The 22,410-nt window shown below is 43.1% G+C and overlaps 1 protein-coding gene and 2 long non-coding RNA genes across 3 annotated transcripts in view; 2 read left to right on the top strand and 1 right to left on the bottom strand.

The window, feature by feature from the left end:
• The first annotated feature begins 14,743 nt into the window (after positions 1-14,743).
• LOC115503361 lies at positions 14,744-18,508 on the top strand. Its single transcript, XR_003965354.1, has 5 exons — positions 14,744-14,824; positions 14,923-15,039; positions 16,773-16,881; positions 17,378-17,508; positions 18,259-18,508. It is a non-coding gene; the product is annotated as an uncharacterized LOC115503361 (long non-coding RNA).
• Positions 14,818-22,410, bottom strand: part of ADAMTS18 (ADAM metallopeptidase with thrombospondin type 1 motif 18) — a 139,600-nt gene continuing 132,007 nt past the window's right edge. Inside the window, exons 22-23 of the mRNA XM_030299518.1 lie at positions 20,837-20,984; positions 14,818-14,980 (exon numbers count right to left, since the gene is read on the bottom strand). Coding sequence (XP_030155378.1) covers positions 14,865-14,980; positions 20,837-20,984 — 264 coding nt within the window. The 3' untranslated portion in view covers positions 14,818-14,864. The remainder of the gene's footprint in view (positions 14,981-20,836; positions 20,985-22,410) is intronic.
• On the top strand, positions 18,629-21,943 carry LOC115503360. Its single transcript, XR_003965352.1, has 5 exons — positions 18,629-19,691; positions 20,177-20,316; positions 20,849-21,045; positions 21,170-21,306; positions 21,672-21,943. It is a non-coding gene; the product is annotated as an uncharacterized LOC115503360 (long non-coding RNA).

Raw genomic sequence — 22,410 nt, 5'->3', positions numbered from 1 at the left:
TAGGCTCTTTGAATAATTTGACTATTGTTGAAGGTGCTGCTATAGACATTGGGGTACATGTGCCCCTATGCATCAGTACTCCTATATCCCTTGGGTAAATTCCTAGCAGTGCTATTGCTGGCCTCTGCTACAAAGCTGTAATCATCAAGACAGTATGTTTCTTTTTTTTAATGTTTTATTTATTTTTGAGAGAAAGAGCACGAGCAGGGGAGAGGCAGAGAGAAGGGGGACAGAGGGACTGATGTGGGCTCGCACTTGCTGTGAGGGGCATGTGGGACTCAAACCCACAAACTGCAAGATCATGACCTGAGCTGAAGTCAGATGCTCAACCAACTGAGCCACCCAGTTGCCCTTCCTAACTGAACAGAGTAAATCAAACTGCTCTTTTAACTAGGCATATATGGCCCTTTAAAACATATTGACTGATGCTATCATTTGGGTCAAAAAACGTACACTCTAAACACTGATACTGTGAATGTTTCTCCATTTCAAAAGAGTAGAGGGAGCCAATTTAGAAAACTTGTAAAACAAATGCTAGCATTAAGACGGTCTTTTTCATCTCAGTCGTCAAATACAAAAAAGAACTGGAGAAACAATCTCCTGTAGTGTTCTTTTTCAGGCTCCACAGAATTCTCTTTCGTAGAGGTTTTCAATTGTTTTGAAAATGCTACTTAATTTTCTGAATTTCTTACTAGACTATAGTTTGAAGAGGCAGAGTGTGTCTGTCATGTTTCTCTGTGCATCATCCATTCGAGAAATTCTAAGTAATAGTGATACCATACGAAACAAGACCAAAAAAAGAAACTCCCCTGCCTTTAGGGACTTTACATGCTGACTGCATCGTCAGTACCAAGGACAATGGTTGAAAATGACCATTCTCTGGTTATTTGTTGAGTGAAATAGTAAATGGATGAATAAAGTTGCCCCTACTGTAATAAAAAGTTCTTTGGGGCTCTGTGTTGCACCAAGTAAATATCCCCAATGAGGTGTGAACAGTACAAGAAGGATTGATGCCCTGCAGAAAAGCTCCTGTGTGCCATTAGTGTGAGCGTAGACAATCATCATTTTAAGCATATTCTTTTTTTATTGTTATTGAAGTGTAGCTGACATATTAGTTTCAGGTGTACAATATCGTGATTCAACATGTATATACATTAGGAAGTGATCACCACTATAAATCTAGTTTCCGTCTATCACCATACAAAATTGTTACAATATTATTACCTACATTTCCTGTACATCACATCCCTGTGGCTTATTTTATAATGAAAATTTGTAACTTTTCCCTATTTTACTCATCCCACAACCTCCTTCCCCTCTGGCAGCCACCGGAGGGTTCTCTGTATCTATGAGTCTGTTTCTGTTTTATTTTGTTGTTTGGGTTTTTAGATTCCATACTTAAGTGAAATCCTATGATACTTGTCTTCCTCTGTCTGATCTATTTGACTTAGCATAATACCCTTTAGGGCCACCCATGTTGTTCCAAATGTCCATCATTCTTTTTTATAGCTGAGTAATATTCCATTGTGTGTGTGTGTGTGTGTGTGTGTGTGTGTGTGTGTGTGTATATATACACACACAATATGTAATATATACATAATTTATAATATACATATTATATAATATACACAATATATAATATACATATTATGTGTATATGTACACACACACACACACGTACCACACTTCTTTGTCCATGCATCTTTCAGCTGACACTTAGATAGCTGCCATATCTTGGCTATTGTAAATAATGCTGCAATGAACATGGGGTGCAAGTATCTTTTTTTTTTTTAATATTTATTCACTTTTGAGAGAGAGACAGAGCATGAGTGGGGGAGGGGCACAGAGACAGGGGAGACACAGAATCCGAAGCAGGCTCCAGGCTCTGAGCTGTCAGCACAGAGCCCAACACGGGGCTCGAACCCAAGAACCATGAGATGGTGACCTGAGCTGAAGTTGGACGTTCAACCAACTGGGCCACCCAGGCGCCCCGCAGTGCATATGTCTTTTTGCATTCATGTGTTCACTTACTTTGGATAAATACCTGGAAGAGGAATTGCTGGATCATATTATAGTTCTATATTAAATCTTTTGAGGAACCTCCATACTGTTTTCCATAGAGGCTGCACCAATTTACATTGCTACCAATGGTGAATGAGGGTTCCCTTTTCCATGTCTTGCCAACACTTGCTATGTCTTACCTTTTTAATATTAGCCATTCTGCCAGGTGTGAGATGATTTCTCACGATGGTTTTAATTTGTGTTTTCCTGATGTTTAGTGATATTGAGCATCTTTTCATGTGTCTGTTGGCCATCTGCGTGTCTTCTTTGGAGAAAGGTCTATTCAACTCTTTTGCCCATTTTGTAATCAGATTATTTGTATTTTTGATATTGACTTGTATGAGTTATTTCTGTACTTTGGAAATTAACTCCTTATCAGTTATATCGTTTACAAATATCTTCTCCCATTCAGTGGGTTGCCTTTTTGTTTTGTTGATGGTTTCCTTCACTGTGCAAAAACTTTCGTTTTTAGGAAACTTGAGATTTAGTGATTTTTATTGAAACTGAGAAACTTGAAACAAACATTAAAATCCTAACACACAGTGCAAAAACTTTATAATTTGACAGAGTTCTATGTGTTTACTTTTGCTTCTGCTGCCCTTGCCTGAGGAGACAGATCCAAAAAAATACTGCTAAGACCAATGTCAAAGAGCTTACTGCCTGTGCTCTCTTCTAGAAGTTTTATGGTTTCTGGTCTGACATTTAAGTCTTTAACCCATTTTGAGTTTATTTTTGTGCATGATGTAAGAAAGTGGTCCATTTTCATTCTTTTGCATGTAGCTGTTGAGTTTTCTCAACATCATTTATTGATGAGACTGTCTTTTCCCCATTGTGTGTTCCTGCCTGCTTTATTGAGGAATAATTGAGTACATAAGCATGGGTTTATTCTGGGGTATTTTCTTAGCTTTTGATGCAAATGTAAATGGGATTGTTTTCTTAATTTTTCTTCCTGATAGCTCACTAGAGTATATAGAATTGCAACAGATTTATGCATATTAATTTTGTAGTCTACAGTTTTCTGAATTCATTTATTCTAATAGTTTTTTTGCGGAGTCTTTCAGGTTTTCTATAGATAGCATCATGTCAGTCTCAAATAGTGACAGTTTTACTTCTTTGCCAATTTGGATGACTTTTATTTCCTTTTCTTGTCTAATTGCTGGGGCTAGGGTGAGAGTGGGCGTCCTTGTCTTTTTCCTGATCTTAGAGGAAAGCTTTCAGCTTTTTACCATTGAGTGTGATGTTAGCTGTGGCTTTTGTTGTGTTGAGGTATGTACCTCTGTACCCATTTTACTGAGAGATTTCATCATAAGTAGATGTTGAATTTTATTACATTTTTTTTCTGTATTTATTGAGATGATCAAATGATTTTTGCTCCTTTTGTTGTTGTTGTAAATGTGGTATATCATGTTGACTGATCTGCGGATGTTGAGCGATCCTTGCATCCCTGGAATAAATCCCACTTGATCATGGTACAGGATTCTCTTTCTTAACGAATTTGGTTTGCTTATATTTTGTTGAGGATTTTGCATCTATGTTCATCAAGAATAGTGGTTTTCAATTTTCCTTTTTAGTGGTGTCTTTGTCTGGTTTTTGGCCTTACAGAATGTTTGAAAACATTCCGTCCTCTCCAATTCCTTGGAATTGTTTGAGAAGGATAGGTGCCAGTTTATCTTTAAGTGTTTGATAGATTTCACCTGTGAAGCTATCTGATCTTGGACTTGTGTGTGTTGGGAGCTTTTAAATTATTGATTTGGTTTCGTTACTAATAATTGGTCGTCCATATTTTGTTACTTCTTGATTCAGATGTGGAAAATTGTGTTTTTAGGAATTTATCCATTTCTTCTAGGTTGTCCTATATGTTGGCATGTAATTGTTCTTTGTAGTGTCTTAGGATCCTCATACTTCTATGGATGTGTTGCAACTTCTCTTTCATTTCTGATTTTATTTATTTGGGCCCTTCCTTTTTCCCAATGAGTCTGGTTAAAGGTGTATCAGTTTTGTTTATCTTTTCAAAGAAACAGTGCTTAGTTTCATGGATTTTTTTTTTGCCTTTATTTCATTTATTTCCTCCCTTCTACTAAGGTTGGGCTTTGTTTATTCTTCTTTTTCTAGTTCCTTTAGGTATAAGGCTAGGTTATGTGAGATTTTTCTTGTTTCCTGAGGTGGACCTGTATCACTATAAACTTCGCTCTTAGAACTGTTTTTGCTGTGCCTTTTAGATTATGGACTGTCCTATTTCCATTTTTATTTGTCTCAAGGTATATTGTGATTTCCTATTTGACTTTTTATCGACCCATTGGTTGTTTAGTAGTATGTTGTCTAGCCTCCATGTGTTCGTGTTTTTTCTAGTTTTTTTATCTTCTAATTAATTTCTAGTTTTGTATAATTTCTAGTGGTTGGAAAAGATGCTTCTTATGATTTCAATCGTCTTAAATTTTTTGAGACTTCTTAAATTTTTGTGGCCTAAGAGGTGACCTATCCTAGAGAATGTTTCATGTATACTTGAAAAGAGTGTGTATTCTGCTGTTTTTGACAGAATGTTCTGCATATATGTATTAACTCCATCTGGTCTCATGTGCCATTTTAGGCCAAGGCTTTATTGATTTTCGTATCCATTGATAAGTGGGCTGGTAAAGTCCCCTACTATTATTGTAATGCTGTCAATTTCTCCCTTTATTTATGTTAACATTTGCTTTATGTATTTAGGTGCTCCATGTTGGATGTATAGATATCTGCAAGACTTCTATCCTCTTCTTGGATCAATTCCTTTATCAGCATGTAATTGTGTTCCTTGTTTCTTACTATAGTTTTCGTTTTAAAGTCTGTTTTGTCGAATACAAGTATTGCTACCCTAGTTGCCTTTCCATTTCCATTTGCATGGAACGTCTGTTTGCATTTCTTCACTTTCAGTCTGTTGGTGTCTTTGCATCTGAAGTCAGTTTCTTGTAGGCGGCCTATAATATTACCCATTCAACCATGTCTTTTGGTTGGAGCACGCAGTCCATTTACACTGAAAGTAATTATTAACAGATGGGTACCTACTGCCATTTCACTGATTTCTGTTTGTTTTGGTAGTGCTTCTCTGCATTCTTCTTCGCTTGCTCTCTGTGATTTGGTCAGTAAATGTTCTTATTCCTTTCTCTTTATTTTTTGTATGCTTATTACAGCTATTTGGTTTGTGGTTACCATAAGGTTGGTGCAGAACCTCCTATGTAATATAACAGTCTCTATTAAGTTGATGGTCGCTGAAGTTCAAATGCATTCTAAAAGCACTACATTTTTGGGTACTCCCCTAGGTTTTGTTTTTGTTGTCATATTTTACATCTTATTATTTTGGGTATCCTTTGACTAATTACTGTAGGTCTGGATGATTTTACTACTCTTGTCCTTTTAACCTTCATACCAGCTATAAAGGTGATTGGTCCACTACTGTATGCTTGTTTTACCCGTGAGATTTTTGTGTTTTTTTTTTCATAATTGTTGCTAGTGATGGCTGTTTCTTTTCAGTTTAAAGAAGGGCCTTTAACATTTCTTGTCAGGCCAGTTTGGTGATGATGAGCTCCTTGAGCATTTGCTTGCCTCGGAAATTCCTTATCTCTTCTTTGATTCTGAGTGATAACCTTGCTGGTAGAGTATTCTTGGTTGTAAGTTTCTTTACTTGTGAATATATTGTGGTCCTCCCTCCTGGCTTGTAAATTTCCTGCTGAACAGTCAGCTGATAGCCTTATGGGGGTTCCCTTGCATGTATCTAGTGTTTGTCTTGTGCTGCTTTTAAGATTCTCTATCTTCAACTGTTGACACTTGGGTCATAATATCTCTTGTGAGTCTCTTTGTGTCATTTTATTTGGGACGCTCTGTGGTTCCTGGACTTGGGTGTCTGTTTCCTTTGCCAGGTTAAGGATGTTTTCAGACATTACTTTTACAAATAAGTTTTCTGTCCCTTTCTGCTCATTCTGGAACCCCTCTAATATCAACATTAGCTTGCCTGATGTTGTTCCAGAGCTCCTTAAACTATACTCCTTAATTGTTTTTTCTATCCTGATTGGGTGTTATCTCCTATCTTATTCTCAAGATCGCTGATCCATTCTTCAGCATTATCCAATTTGCTGTTATTCCCTCTATGTATTTTTCATGTCAGTTATAATATTCTTCAGCTCTTAATGGCTTTTTTTTTTTTTTACATTTTGCATCTCTGTTGAAGTTCTCACTGTTTTCACCCATTCTCCTCCCAAGTTCAGTGAGCATCTTGATGACCTTTACTTGCAACTCTTTATTTGGTAGATTGCCTATCTCCCTTTCATGCAGTTCTTTTTCTGAGGTTCTCTCTTGTTCTTTCATTTGGAACATAGTCCTCTGTCTCCTCACTTTGCCTGCCTCTCTCTTTTTTTCTATGTACTTAGTAGATGAGTTACGTCTCCTGATCTTGAAGAAGGTGTCCCATGGTTCCCAATAGCACAATTCCCCCCTTGTCACTTGAGCCAGCTCTGCCCCCTGTGTGTGTTCATGTACCTCCCTGTTGTGGTTGGCTCATGATTGGTGCAGACTCACTGCTATGTGGGATTGTCCCCCAGGGTGGATGTCTGTGAGGCCTGGACTTGACTGCTCTGAGCATGCTGGTAAGCAAGCCTGGTCAACGGGGGTGGGGGAACATCAGTGCTGGCTGAGGCTACCCACTTGGTGGGAGCCACCCAAGGTAGGCCAGTTGGGTAGGGCACAGGGTGCCAGCACAATAGATGGAAAGAGACAGAAATGGGCCCAGCTGGGTAGAAGGGGAATGAACAAAAAATGGTACCCACCAGCACTTCTGTCCCTGGTGAACATTCCAACGGATCCTTCTGGTACGTGCCCTAAAATTAGTGATGTTTCTTCATGCATAACCCGGGTGCTTTTCAAACTGCTGCCTCTGCCCTAGGACTGGGTGAGATTGTAGAGATGCCCTTTAAGGGCGGTGTCCCTTCCGGCTCTCCCTGACATTAGCCCTGCTGGTTCTCAAAGTAGATGTGATGGGGGCTCATCTTCCCCGTGCGGGTTCGCGGGGCTTGGGAGACCGACGCGGGGCTCAGACCCCTCAGTTCCTCACGGAGGGCCTCTGCGGTTGTGATAGCCTTCCTATTTGTGGGTTGCTGTGCCAAGGGGTGTGTGTCCTGATTAGACCAGGTCTCTGCCCTCCCTGCCTATCTTTCTATGATCCTACTCCACGATCTTCATACCACCTTGCTTATTTTTTAATTTAAAGTGCTTTATGGAGATAGAATTCACATGCCATAAAATATACCCATTTGAAGTGTCCAATCCAGGGGCACCTGGGTGGATCGGTTGGCCAAGCATCTTAGTCTTGATTTCAGCTCAGGTCGTGATCTCACGACTCTTGGGATCAAGCCCCGTGTTGGGCTCTGTGCTGAGAGTGTGGAGCCTGCTTGGGATTCTCTCTCTCCTCTCTCTCTGCCCCTCTCCACACCCCCCCCCTTTAAGAAATAAATAAACATAAACAATTTAAAAAAATAAAGTGTCCAATCCGGTGGTTTTTAGTATATTTACAGAGTTTGTGACCTTCAACATCATTCTTTTTTTATTTTTTTGTTCTTTGAGACAGAGACAGAGCATCAACAGGGGAGGGGCAGAGAGAGAGGGAGACAAAGAATCCAAAGCAGGCTCCAGGCCCTGAGCTGTCAGCACAGAGCCTGACGTGGGGCTCGAACTCACAGTGAGATCATGACCTGAGCTGAAGTCGGACGCTTAACCAACTGAGCCACCCAGGCGTCCCCAACATCATTCTTAATTCATAGTTCAAGGCAAAGTAATGGCTCAGACTATTGGAGAGGGAAGGGGTCAGATATTTGTAACAACTCTTACTTTTAGGAGGTCACCTTTGTCCTACATAGAGGAAATATGACAATATTTGTTACGCTTCTCTTGGTTCTGAAGTACGTATTTCTTTTGGGGGAGGGGAATGTAAGTTTATAGCACATGAAGTCAGCAATGTTTCTTATCAGGTTTCTATTTGAAACTTACTACTCATTGAAATTGTCCTTAAATGCAATAAAAGCATTTGCCTGTCAAAAAAAAAAAATCAGTATTTTACAACACAGTGAAAAGGGTACTTGCATGAAAATTACTATAACTGACTTTACACCTAGACTTACCATTAACTCACTGCATAATTTTAGGAAAGGCCCTCAAATATTTAGTTCTCCATGTCTACATCTGTGAGAGAGAGAGAGAGAGAGAGAGAGAGAGAGAGAAATACTGAAATCTTCTTCTAGTTCTTAATTTCTTTTTTTTCAATGTTTATTTGGAGGGAGCAAGAACGAGAGTGAGCAAGCAGGGGAGGGTGCAGAGAGAAAGGGGGAGATAGAATCCCCAGCAGGCTGCACACTGTCCATGCAGAGCCTGATGCGAGGCTCGATCTCATGAACTGTGAGATCATGACCTGAGCCAAAACCAAAAGTCGGACGCTCAACTGACTGAGCCTCCCAGGGGCCTTCCTTAATTCCTATACAATAATTTGCAAGTGGGCCACTCTCTACTTAATGCTCTAATTTGGGGACTTTATTATTTTTGAAGGGGGAAAAAAAGTCTGCAGTCTGCATGATCCTGATTTACGCATGTGATAGGATCATAGCCTTTGTGGCACGAACACAGCCTAAAAACACACATTATCAAATAGTGACTGGGGTTGAGGGTAAAAGAGAGGAGTTAAGAAAAAAAAACAATCTTAGGACTGTATGACCTTGGGCCGTTGCCTAATTGTATGGATGAGCATCCCGTGTTTTCAAACACCAGTCCGTCCCCAGGGGTCAGGAACGAATCTATTTCGTGTGTTCGGATCTCATGGCAGAGTTGGTGCTCAATAAATGCTTCCTGAAAGAGGGAATATATTTTGGATAGCAAAACCGTGCAAAAGAAAATGTTAGTGTAGGCAAACCAGACTCCACCAGGGTGAGGGTCACGGTGTCAGAGAGGCCTTCGGCAGGAAAAGAGATACTTCCCTCTAAGAAAACGTGAAGCGTTTGCCCCCTCAGCAGACCTATCTGCGAGTAATAAAAACTCTAGACAATGTGGGCATCCTAACAAAGGAAGAAGCTTGCTGGGTACAGTGACAATTATGCCTTTATTGGTTTAGGACTCTGCAGACATATAAAGAGACATTTCATTTTAAGAACCTGGAGCCAGTATGGAAAAAAGAAAGCAACAAGCCTGCACCTTAACGAGTCACTAAGAAAAATGAGAGGCCCATGTGCAACAGCACAGTTTGAGGGACCATGGAATTACCTTGTTTATGCTTCAGTGTGGCTGAAGGCATTGCTGTAGCATCCCTTCCTGACATGGCCAAGGGCTTTGTCTTTTTCTCCTGTTGGACCCAAGCCGAAGTCACCATTTCCATTGGCTCGAGTCAGCCACAGCATCTCTGGCAATTTGGAAGCAAGTGACAGCTGGCCTTGATTCATCAAAGTGATGAATCCACCTCTTGGCACACAGTGACCCGGCAGGAAATAGGACGGAAGTCTTCATTCTGCCTTGACTCTGGATCTCACGAGCACTATTCCTCACGCACTGAGGGTTTCTCCGTGCATGTGCACACGAGGCCCTGGGAGTCATTTGCCACAAGGCACTTTCGAATGGGGATTTCGTTGGCTTCTCTGTCGTCTGCCCTTTCTTGGTTAAGAAACACAGTAACTAGTTCTTGCATGTGAGTGCTTGCCCGAGAGAAATGGACGATTCCCCTCAACACCGCGGTTCCGGCCACCCACCAAACCCTGCTCTGGGCTACCCGCATTGGTTGGGAATAAGAAACCTAGACAGGGGGTCCTGAGTGGCTCAGTCAGCTGAGCATCCGACTTCGGCTCAGGTCACCATCTCAGGGCTCCTGAGTTGAGCCCCGCATCGGTCTCTGTGCTGACAGCTCGGGGCCTGGAGCCTGCTTTGGATTCTGTAGCTCTCTCTCTTTCTCAAAGAAACATTAAAAAATAATACTACTAAAAAGAAACTGAGACAAAGATGACCAGGGAACTGGTCCTTGCCTGTGAGTCCCCTTCTTGACCCACAATTTCCAGGCCCAAGAGTTTCCCAGGTGAAATACACAGAAGGTGAGAGCAGGCAAAACCCCCTTTCCTATTGGCCGAGATCAGTTCAGGCCACTGCGGAGCTGCGCCAGAGGGCATTGTGGTGAGGGAACTCTTGTGCCCAAGGAAGACAGAGCCAAGGAACTTTCTTTATTTGCCCTCCACCACTGGTTCCAAAATTAGCTTTTCCTTGGAGAAACCCGACTGCCTTGTAAAATATAAATTCCCAGGCCCTGCTCCTCCAATTAATTACATTTCTGGAATGGGGTCTGGGAATGTATCAGATATCCTTAAGTGATTGTCATGTGGTTAATTATTTAGAAACTATTGTCCTCAGACTTAATCTATATCCAACCTGGCTTTTAAAAGGGATGGGGCTGGGGAGAGAAAACACTCTTTCCAAGAAAGGGGAGACACTCAGCCTCGTGGTATATGGAACAGAGGACTGTGCTAAAACACAGTGGGGCCGGCTTGGCCTTCTGACAAGACGGGGCTGCTCGGTCCTTCCTGTGCTCCAGCCACATAAAAAGAAGAGAGAGGAGGGAGTCAGTCAGAGGGAGAGACATGTCTGGGCCTCGTCTCCAGCAGGAACAGCCTCTGGCCCTGGTTCACCTTCAAAGACCGTTTCTCAAGGGCTCGGTTAACTTTTATTTATCACCGTGAAAGTAGCACTCTGTACCGCACAGTTTAGAAAGTCTGTTCGCCATAGGATGGAGGGCCACGGAGTGCCAAGTGTTCATCCTGAGTGGTCCGGCACGCGGTATCGGCATCATGGCGCCACCCTAGGTCATGTCGGGTGGTGTCCTAACCTGAATGGGATAGCGGCAGCCGCAACGGGGAGGCCAAGGCAATGCAGGGAAGGAGGAAAGAGGGGTGGAAAGCAACAGGAGGACTGGGGAGACGTGGCCTAGAGGGTTTGCTTTTCCTAGACACTAGCGCCTCTTTTTCAGCCCAGTTAGGATGCGAGGAACCATCTTTGAACCTCCAAGTCCGCTAAAACAACCAGCAGTTATGTAAACACTTCTTGTGATTAAATGACCTGATTATGAACTCAACTGTGTCCCGCACTAAAGACAGTTTAGGAAAACGATTTAGCTTGCAGGTACGGCTTCGTAGGGTTCGGACAGGATGGTGGTTATGTGCAGAGGGGAGGCAGTTTGCCATTCCTTGGCCTAAATAACTGAACACACTCAGAAGGATGCATTCTGGGTACTGCATCTGGCAACGGCTTCTCTACACACACAAATCTGAACAAAAGTCACGTACATCACGATTCTCCGTGTCTATCAGGAAAAGGGACGATTAAATAGGTACAGTTTTCCTTTGCTATGCACAAATGTCAATGAGGAATAAAGATAAAAATCCTCTTAGTGACAGAAAATTCCAGCTTTATCTTCAGCTTGGTGATGCTAACCTGAATGTTGCCGAGGAACTCTGAACAGTTCCCCTGTTCTCGCTGAGGATTTTTCTTTTTTTTCCAGATAGGAAATTTTTTTCCAGATCGAAACCAATTACAGTGACTATCTTTAACTGAAATGAGCAATTTAAGTGTTTGTTTTTTATGGAGCTTAGTCTTCTGGCTACCTTGGAGGAAATATGTGATCTCTGAATCCCAGAGTCCTTGTCTGCAAAGGGAAAAAAATAGTTATCTTCTTAGAGTGTTGTGAGGATGAAAAGAGATAACATACATGTATAAAGTCCCTGGAGTCCTCTAAAAACTAAATATATGGTTGCTTTCATTAATCTTTTATTACCAAAAGGTACAAGAATACCTTATTTTTGAGAGAGAGCCAGAGAGCCAGAGATCGATCAGGGGAAGGGCAGAGAGAGAGGGAGACACAGGATCGGAAGCAGGCTCCCGGCTCTGAGCTGCCAGCACAGAGCCCGAAGGGGGGCCCGAACTCACAAACTATGAGATCATGATCTGAGCCGAGGTGGAATACTTCATCAACCGAGCCGCCCACGCGCCCCTCTCTTTTGCTGTTTTCACATGCCATCTATTCTCTTTTTCATTCTTAACCATTGGCAGATAGCAATAATTCATGTTAAAATCCTCTTAAAGATCTGCATGCCTAAGTGATTCACATACATACATATATTCACATACAAATATATATGTGTATATGTATAGATACAGAACATCACATACGTAGGGAAAATATTATATATTCAGGTCAACTGGATGGACTGTGCCCAGATTGTTTTTGTTCTCCGCTGGTCTGATGATTTCAAACATGGGAAATCTGAAATAATTGCGTTTTAATTTTTTTTTCCTTCCTTCCCCTCCTTTTTTTTTTTTTTTTTGCAAAAAGAAAGGCTTCACCAGAATGCTATTCAAATGCAAAAAACAAAGGAGAGAGAAAATCAGCTATACTTATGGTAGGTTTACCTAGCTAACTTGGATGGTTTCCACAAACATTGAAACAGCATTAGAGCAGGAAAAAAATAACTGAGTATCTCCATAAAATGGTAAATCTTGGGGCGACCGGGTGGCTCAGTCGGTTAAGCGACCGACTTCGGCTCAGGTCATGATCTCCTGCTCTGTGAGTTCCAGCCCCGCGTCGGGCTCTGTGCTGACAGCTCAGAGCCTGGAGCCTGTTTCAGATTCTGTGTCACCCTCTCTCTCTGGCCCTCCCCCGTTCATGCTCTCTCTATCTCTCAAAAATAAATAAACGTTAAAAAAATTTTTTTTAAAAAATGGTAAATCTTCCTCTCTTTCCCTCTGGCATTTGATGGTTTCTAATTTTCTCATACACAAGCAAGAAGAACCAATTAATGAGTGTCTTACCTTTCAGTGCAAAGCTACTCTCTGAAATTCCTAATCAACACTTACACAGTTAAATCATCTTGGAAGTAACTTGACTTCAAATTTATTCAAGAACTTAACAAATCTCAAAGATAAAGAAACAGAACACTTTATTATTATAAAACTTATAAAATAATTAAATATTACACATATATTTTGACTTTTCTCTATAACCCATTGTTTTATTCATCATTTTTCCTCAGAATTAATATCACTTAGAGAAGCAAGTGAGAACACATAAGAATAGGCTATTAATAAATTAATTTTTCCATAAAATAATAAAATGATCATTATATAAAGAAATGAATAATTTGCAATTTTTCAGAGGGCAAGGGGGGGGGATGTGGAACTATATTTTTTTGATAATAAAATGGCTGCTACTCTAGGCCAAGCCAAGTGGTTTGAGAGACTATTCAATCATTATTTCTCTGAGATTCATGAAGGCATGATTTTAATTAGAATGGGAACGAAGGATGTTCTAAATTTAACAAACCACTGTCTAGTTGGTGGTGCTGAGCTGGCAAACCCTGTTTGAATTGAGACTTGAGAAAGCAGTAAAATTGGGTTCCATTCATCAAAGAAACTGAGGGATGGCGTGGAATTATATAAATATGCCCATTTTAACCACATCTCAAAAAATTACAGAAGGACTCCATCTTGTAAGTCACTTTGGTTTTGGCAAAATAGTGTGGTATTTTCCAACTGAGAACAATTTTAAGCTCATTAATGCCTATCAACAGCTGGCTTCCGATGACTGAAAATATCATCTGTAAGATTATAAAATATTCGTATTTATTGAAGGGTCTTGGCTTATGATTTATTAATATTAACATAGCAAGAAGACAGATGGGTTTTCTATTGCCACTCTTTTCTTGTTGTTAACTAAATCTTAGGGAAATTTTAAACATGACAGTTAGTAGGAGAAAAACCACAAGTGGTCTTTAATTTTCCAAGCAGCCCTGATGATATGTAGGGAACATTATAAATGATGGTCTAACACTGTGATTTTGCTACTTAGCTCCTCCTCGCTTTTTACCAGAAATGAACACCTCACCAATTCTGATTCCCAAAGAGCAGACTTGAGGCTCCGTGTCCTTGTTCAGCTAGCACCAAGAGTTACGAGGTTCATATAATGTGTAGGACGTCAACGTTGGCCTTTGATGTAAGTTTTGTGGGGTTTTTTTTTCAGATTGTAATTTCAATTCAACGGAGATCTTCTTAAATAGTCCAAGTTGCCCTGTTTTCAGAATAATCCTCAGAACACTTTTCAAGTTGTAAATTTTAGTCTTGGAGACTCTCTATAAGCAGGATATACTTTGAACAAAATAATAAAAACAACACACGCACACTGAATAAACATAACGTGAAGCTTGTTGGTCCAGCAGCAAGCACAGTTATGAGCACCATTTGGCTTCCTGTGTAACCGAGTTCGGGCTGGCCACAGCGTCCATCCAACTGTGAGCTCCGAGTAACGGTTAAGCAAGGTGTTCCATCCGTATTTGATTGCTCCAAGGCTCAGTCTTGGATCTAAGTCTTCAAGAACCGTTTCGAAACAGATGTCCTTGCCATGGAACACTCTAAAGTTCAAGGGCGGGGAGGGGGGGGTGTCTCTCCCAGAGTTGACCAGATTCTTCGTCAAAATTAAAAGGTGACGTATCTCAATGTGACTCATCACCTCTTTCCTGTAACAGTGCAAATCAAAAACGTTCTTTTGTCATTTCTCTTGGAAGTCAGATGGGTCCTCGCTTCCCATCTTCAAGTGCTTCGGAGTACCGTGTGCTTTGGGGACTTGGAGAAGGAGCCTGTCTTTTCTTGAGAGCCAGCTCCCCGGGGGCTGCTGTAGCCATGCAGGAGTGGTCTGCAGGGTTCAGCTTTCGAGCTCCGGAGGTGAGAGGTGAGACCCTGGCCCTGCGGTGTTAGGGAGGGCGTCAAGGTCAGCTCTTCCTCGTGCAGGATTTGCAGCACTGATGACCGTGAAATTTGTGGTTGCAGATGCCGTGTTGAGGAACGAGGTGACACCAGCTGAAGAAATCTACACAGGATGGATCTTCTGCAGTGAGGAAAAAAAAAATTTAACACCATCAAAGAGAGCTTAGCCTTTTTTCTAAGGTGAGGGCCCGCATGCCTTTTGTCTCTGAATGGTTCTGCTCGTTATATACTGGGATTTGGCTGGGAGGGTGGGAGAATCGGGATTAAGACATCAAAAGGGGCTGTGACCATTAGCTAAATGTTAAGGTGGGGGGGATGGGTGTTTAAAAAAAAGCCACGCCCTTTCCAGCCAGAGATTCATGGGTGATCCTTCCCAGTAGCCTGGGAGCTACACGTTGCATCCCTAGAACAGTGTGTTAGGGGTTGGGCTGCGATTTGGTCTAATACACTGGGAGTCAGCACACCTGGATTTGAGGCCCAGCTGCAACACTCTGTTGATTTAAACAAATCCCACAGTCAAGTTGCAGTTAAGTGAACTGAAGTCAACACCAATCCTTTCTGACGTCTGTTGTTAACCCGTGTGATTACGGGCTGGACGGAGCACACTGGGCATCGGGGATTCCCAACCAGAAGGGCCGTGTCCATTTTAGGGTCAGGGCCTCGCTCTTGTACTGGATTCTCAAGGAGTTTTGACTTGAAAAAAGTATTTATGGTCTACCCTATACACAAAGAAGCCTTTTCCTTCATGGTTCCAAGTGTTTTCCCCTTCCTCCATGCCAGGCTTGAGAGACACCTGGCCCCAAGCCCCACACTGCCCATAGGTACCCAACCACGTCCCTTCCACATTCCTCCTTCAACGGCTCTGCTCTGGGCCCTGGGACATGGCACGCAATGCTCTCCGTTCTCCTGTTTCTTTTTCCCATTGCTCCTGATTTGTATCCTGTCTCCCTGTGATTCAGCACTGCCTACACCTCCTTCCCCATGCCTTCATTCCTCTGCCTAAAATGCATCCACTGGACCCCCATCCCTTAGTCGCCCCGCTGATCCTTTGAAAATGTATGTCGGTTCATGCCGGGTCTCAGCCCTAAACTCTCCCTTTGGCCCCTCTGTCCACCCGGAATGAAAGGTTTAGTCCTTGGGGCGCCTGGGTGGCGCAGTCGGTTAAGCGTCCGACTTCAGCCAGGTCACGATCTCGCGGTCTGAGTTCGAGCCCCGCGTCGGGCTCTGGGCTGATGGCTCAGAGCCTGGAGCCTGTTTCCGATTCTGTGTCTCCCTCTCTCTCTGCCCCTCCCCCGTTCATGCTCTGTCTCTCTCTGTCCCAAAAATAAATAAACGTTGAAAAAAAAAAAAATTAAAAAAAAAAAAAAAAAAAAGAAAGGTTTAGTCCTTTCGATGGCCGACAACTGGTCTCTCCACTAACACTTGACCTCATCTTCCTCCTCTCTTCCCTCCCTGACACGGGCCACCTGGCTCATGGCCCATCATGCCAGGAAAAAATGTGGTTTCTCCCAGGATCCCACATCTCTGCTCAAAGGTCACTGACAGTAGGGCCTTCCCAGAGTCCCTCTTACAAGCAGCAAGCTCTGTGGCCTCCCAGAGAGCCCTCCCTACTCCTTACCTTGCTTTATTTTTCTACAGTGATCTATGAGCACTCATCATATCCTGTGCCTCCCTATCGTCTGGCTCCTCTCTAGAATGTAAAATCCTTGAGAGCAGAGATTTTGCCTACTGTTTTCATTACTTTATCCCCAAGGCTTAGTGCCTGTCACAGAGTAGCTGCTCAAGAAGTATTTGTTGAACAAATTCGTTCTTACAGCTGAAACAACCAGTTCAAAGTCTCAACTTGGGTTAAAGGAGAAGTAGCAGTGATTTTTTTTTTTTCCTTTTCAATAACTCCTGGATATATCTTGAAGGTAGAGTCTAGAGGATTTTCTGGCAGGCTGGTAAAGGTACGAGAGAAAAAAGAAGAATCAAGAATGGTGATAAGCTTTTTGCCCTGAGCGTCTAGAAGAATGGTCATAGGTACTGACATGGGGCCACCAGGGGTGGGGGAGGGGTGCTGCTGGTAGGAGAAGGGTGTGGCGTCTATTACCTGAGGGATCCAAGCCAGACATGAGATGAAGACCCACCCAAACTCTGTTTGCCTATATGTACACATATAGATGTAGCTACATCCATTATTTTATTTTTTTTAAAAAAAATTTTTTTTCAACGTTTATTTATTTTTGGGACAGAGAGAGACAGAGCATGAACGGGCGAGGGGCAGAGAGAGAGGGAGACACAGAATCGGAAACAGGCTCCAGGCTCCGAGCCATCAGCCCAGAGCCCGACGCGGGGCTCGAACTCACGGACCGCGAGATCGTGACCTGGCTGAAGTCGGACGCTTAACCGACTGCGCCACCCAGGCGCCCCGACATCCATTATTTTAAATATATACTTGTACAGTATCTTATACCCCAATCAATTAGCATGGAGCCCATTCAATCAGAATGCACATCTGAGTCAGCTTCTGTTTCAGTTGCAGAGACACCGCATCAGGACCAAAACTGGCCACTAAAACCACGGTCCTAACTGCACTGTTTTATGGACCCCTCTTGGGAGAAGAATGGGATTTCAGCAGGCTCCTGCAGCTCGTGCTATAAGCTCAAGGTATGTCCGGAAGCAGAAGTGGGGCGTATCACTGTGCCGTCGATATGAGCCCTGTGTTTCATTACGGTTGGGATACTGATCACTAATCGCTGGTTATCTGAGCTGTTGGCGCCCTCTTTCTTTGCCTCCCATCCTTCATGCCAACAACTGACAAATATTATAAGCTCAATCTTCAGAATCTCCTGGCACCCCACCACTCCCACGAGTGCCACTGCTCCAGTGGGAACTTCTCCCGAACAAGAGTAGACAAGTCCTCCTTCGGCCCTGGGCCCTGTGCTCTTTCTTCTCTGGGTAACTGCGGGCGATCCTCCCACAAGTCAGATCCCACTGCTTCTGGGCTTGAAGTTCAGTATCGGCTTCTACCTCAGTTGGAGTTAAATCTCAAGTCCTTCCAATGACTGACAAGGCTTCCAGGACAAGCTTCAGCTAATCACCTAACTCCTGTCTGCTTTCTACATCCTACTCCAGGTGTCTTGCTGTCCCTGATCAGATTCACACATTGCTGCCTCAGGGCCTTTGCATGCGCTCTCCCCTCTGACAGGAACACTATCCTTCTAGATACACACCTAGCTCACCCGCCTTTAGGTCCCTGTTCAAATATCGCATCATCCAGGTGGCCTTGCGTGACAAGCCCGTCTAAACGGGTTTTCCCTCCTCCTCCTCACCCCCATTTTTGTGCTCCATACTCTGCTTTATTTTCTACTTTACCATCTGACATTGTATACTTACTGGTTTGTTGTCTGTTTCCAGGTAAGAGAGTGGAAGCTTTGCCCATTTTGTTCATCATTCTATCTACAATCAGACACCAAAACAGTTCCTGGTTCACAGTAAATGTGAAAAACTCTCCATAATATCTTAAGGTAGCAGCATTTCTCCATTTTATACATAGCTCAGAAAGTTTAAAACCTTGCCCATGGGTGTGCATGGCCCATCATGGGAGTCTCAGAGGAGGTTCAAAGTATTACCATTTCTTTCCTTGGTCACCATGGATTTACTTACTGCCCACTAATTTTTTTTTCCTTTTTAAAAATTTTAATTTTAGTTAGTAAACATACAGTACAATATTGGTTTTAGGAGTAGAAGTCAGTGATTCATCACTTAGCTACAAGGCCCAGTGCCCTCCTTAAAGCCCATCCCCTCCCACCTCCCTCCATCAACCCATAGTCTGTTCCCTATCGTGAAACATCTCTTGTGGTTGGTTTCCCTCTCTCCTCTTCCCACCCTCTTCGCATATGTTCATCTGTTGTGTTTCTTAAATTCCACATGTGAGTGAAATCATATGGTATTTCTTTCTCTCGTTGACTTACTTCGTTGGAAATTCACTACCAGAAGACACACTCAAATTCCACCCATGGTCACCCTGCCAGTGATTTAAGAGGGAAGATGAACCGGGCAGTACTTTGGGCATGGCACTCTCCCTGGGGGAGGCGGGAGGTGGCCTCCAACTTTGTAAAACCATAGGCCACAACCGTGGCCAAGAAGAAACACCTAGACTTGTGTCTTTCATACCTGCCTTCTTACTTGACTCCTCTTGCCTAGAGAGACCTGATTTAGTCCAGAGGCAAGGAGAGAGGTCCTTCTAATAAACCTTTTTCATACCGTCATCTATCAAGGCCCCCATCCCTGCAACCCATGAAGAACCGACCTCCATCATAACACTGGTAAACACTCCACTTAGATTTCTTGTTGCAGCTTCCTCCTCCTCTGAGACACTGACTCCTTGTAGCTTAAGAACAGGATCTTGCCTTGTTCTTTTGTCCCTTGAAGAATGCTAGGGGTATAGAGCAGGTGCTTAGTGACCCAGCTTTGAATGAAGTAGAGAACCTCACCGTGCTTGATGCATAATCTTTCTTTTAACACACGTTGAGCACCAATGGTGGGCTGGGCACGGTGCCGGATGAGTAAGATAATGACACCAAGGGCCTCCCCACTAATTTTGGACCTAACATATGTCTTGGCTCTCCTCCCCTTGAACTCCTGCCCAGGAGAGAACTGCTGAGCAATGCGCATGATCGACCATTGTCCTTTATTCTGTCTCTGAGGACATAAGGGGCCTGCACTTCTGATTCTGTCCACGTGTGGGTTTGTCTGGGGCCATCTGACTAACGGGGGAGCAAGGAGCAATCACCGATGGGGAAGAAAGGAGGAGACAGTCTGCAATAACAGGACTACTTGCTCAAAAGGTGTGTTTCTTTCCCCCGTTAACCTGTCTGCTTGGAAAGCCTGCGGGTTTGTAGAATTCCAGCACTGCCCTGGAGGTGACAGGGCTCTGAGCAGCTACTATCTTGCTAGTTTTCTCTCTGGTTGCAAGCCTTAGATAAGGAGAGCGTGCAGAGGAGGGAAAATTGATGCCCAGAGCCTGGAGCGAAGGGTCTTAGAGATAAAATGCGAAGGGATAGGGACAGGGGAGAATCTGAGTGACAGTTCTGAATCTGATTCACCACAAATTGGGAAGCAAGGAGTAAGAAGTGAAGCAGTCTTGGGAAAGCTGCGATCGGATGAAAAGCAAACTCAGCAGGCCCGTGGTGGAAAATAATTCTTTAGCACAAAGAAATCTGATTAGGGGGGAGGAACTATTCCCTGGTGTTAGATTTCTTCAAAATGAGTTGGGCTACTGAAAAAGAAGCACAGTTCACCCAGATCGTTCAATTTCCCGTTTTTCCACCAGCACACCTGCACTTCATTTAAACGGACGGTAACAAAGGAAACATCTATGGTGGGTCCCAGGAGGAAGAATGTTCACGGAACGTCACCCGTGTCCCCAGTTCCTGTTCACACTTGCATTCCCACTGGTTGGTACAGTCTCTGGTGTGTGGTGGTTACTTTTTCGTTTGCTTGTTCAACTAAAACAGTTTTTAAAAACGGACTTGTGGGCGCCTGGGTGGCTCCGTGGGTTAAGGGTCCTACTTCAGCTCAGGTCGTGACCACACGGTTTGTGAGTTTGAGCCACGCATCTGGCTCTGCACTGACAGCTCGGAGCCTGCCTGGGATTCTCTCTCCCCTCCCTGACTTGTGCACACACTCTCTCGAAAATAACTTTAAAAGAAAATGGACTTGCAAGATGACTGTTGCCCCCTTTCAAAGAATAGCTAAAAAGCCTTAGCACAGAATTAGATTTTCCCTGTGCATGCATGCAAATAAGCATTTGGGGCAGGAACTGCCCCAGATTTGTGCCTCGTATGCCTCTGAGCAACACTGTTCACAGATTGTGATGTGAATGGCGCCCCCCAGAGTTGTTCTAGGAATAAGCGGCACAAGCACGTACGATGGAGTTTTGGAAAACTCTCTGACCATTTGGTAAAAGTGACTGGAGTACAGGGCTTGTTACCTCTCTTTGCAGGAGCTGGACAGAAGTTTGTGTTACAGGCTCGTAGCACGGGAGGTTTCTGACGGAGCAGACAACTGGAGGAAGGCCGGCCCTGCTGGACGCAGTGGACCGAGCGGGTCTGGACGCCCCCTCCACAGGTCACCGTGCACTGCACAAGAAGGAAAGAGGAAGGAGTCAGCAACACCTGGCTGGAGGGTGTCCTTTCTGAGGTCAGTGATGTCAAATACAAGGGATCGCCATGCTTCATGCCATGTCCAGGGGGCCTGCTGGCAAAATGGGAGTTGGCCAGAGACCCGTATGTGTGCTCAAGTTCATGGTTGTTGTAACACACAGGAGCTAGGTGATCTGATTGGAATGCTGCCTATCTCGCCCCAGAGAATGTGTCTTCAGTTAAATGACTCATAAAGAAGAGAGCTTCCAGAAATACGGAAGCTGCCGTAAGAATGCAGAAACCTAGGCAACTCATCACGGTAATTAAATAATTCCAGATATTCTCTGCAGATGCAGTATTGGGGGAGAGATAGTTCAGAATTAGGACAGCAAGGAAATAATACTTCATCCAAGGAAGCTTTGGAACCATGCCCTCGGTGGCCAGCCAAATTCTGAGTTGGCACAGTGGGTGGGTGCTTCCCAGAAGTCAGTGATTTCGCTGTTCAATTAAAAAAAAAGAAAATAGATGGCTAACAAGGACTATCAACTTTTTTTAGTTCTTCCAGGCACATAGGGAAAGATATTTTATAACATAATATCAGGGAAAAACAAGACAGCCCTTTTACCCTGATTATTTTTTGTTTTGCTTTTAAAAATTCACTACATTCTTTTTCTTATTTTGTAGATAGGTGAAGTCTTCATTCTGGACAAGCATCATTATATGAACTGGTATTTGGAAGGAAAAAAACGTGGGAGTGGAAAGACTGAGTTTTGGATTTTAGCACCAAATTCAAATATAGCTATATGATTATCACATCATCTAAACCAGAAGTTGGTAAACTTTTTCCGTAGAGGTCAAGATAGTCAATATGTTCACCTTTGTGGGCCATGTGGTCTTTGGTGCAACTATTCTGCCTTTGTAGCATGAAAGCAGCCATGGGCAATATGTAAACAAAAACAAGCATGACTGTGTTCTAATAAAACTTTATTTATAAATAGTTGGTAATTGTTTGCTGATCTTTTGTCTAAATAATCTTAAGAGATTTGGAATTTGATTCTCTTAAGTGAGTAAATGGTGATAAAAACTGGAAAAAGAGGAAGTCCATAGCAATATATAAAGTGCTAAGCATGATGTCTAGCTTATTAGAGATACACGATCATGCTACTTTCTTTTTCTCCATGGTTTAGTTCTCAGATCCTTTCCCATACACATAGGTAGACACACACATCATATATACGTATGTATGTGTGTATGTGTACTTACAAAGACATGTGGATGCATATGTATATACACACACATACATCATTATACCTAAGTGTGTATGTATGTATACTTAAAGAGACGCAGATCTGTAGACGTACATTTCCCCCCACCCAACCCCCATATTTAATGACGGGGTGGGTGGTACCTCTCAAGCTGGCAA

Source organism: Lynx canadensis, chromosome E2 (genome assembly GCF_007474595.2).
Source record: "Lynx canadensis isolate LIC74 chromosome E2, mLynCan4.pri.v2, whole genome shotgun sequence".
Classification (NCBI taxonomy): Eukaryota; Metazoa; Chordata; class Mammalia; order Carnivora; family Felidae; genus Lynx; species Lynx canadensis.
The sequence above is the reverse complement of the archived record's forward strand: the minus strand, read 5'-3'. Positions and strand labels throughout refer to the sequence as shown.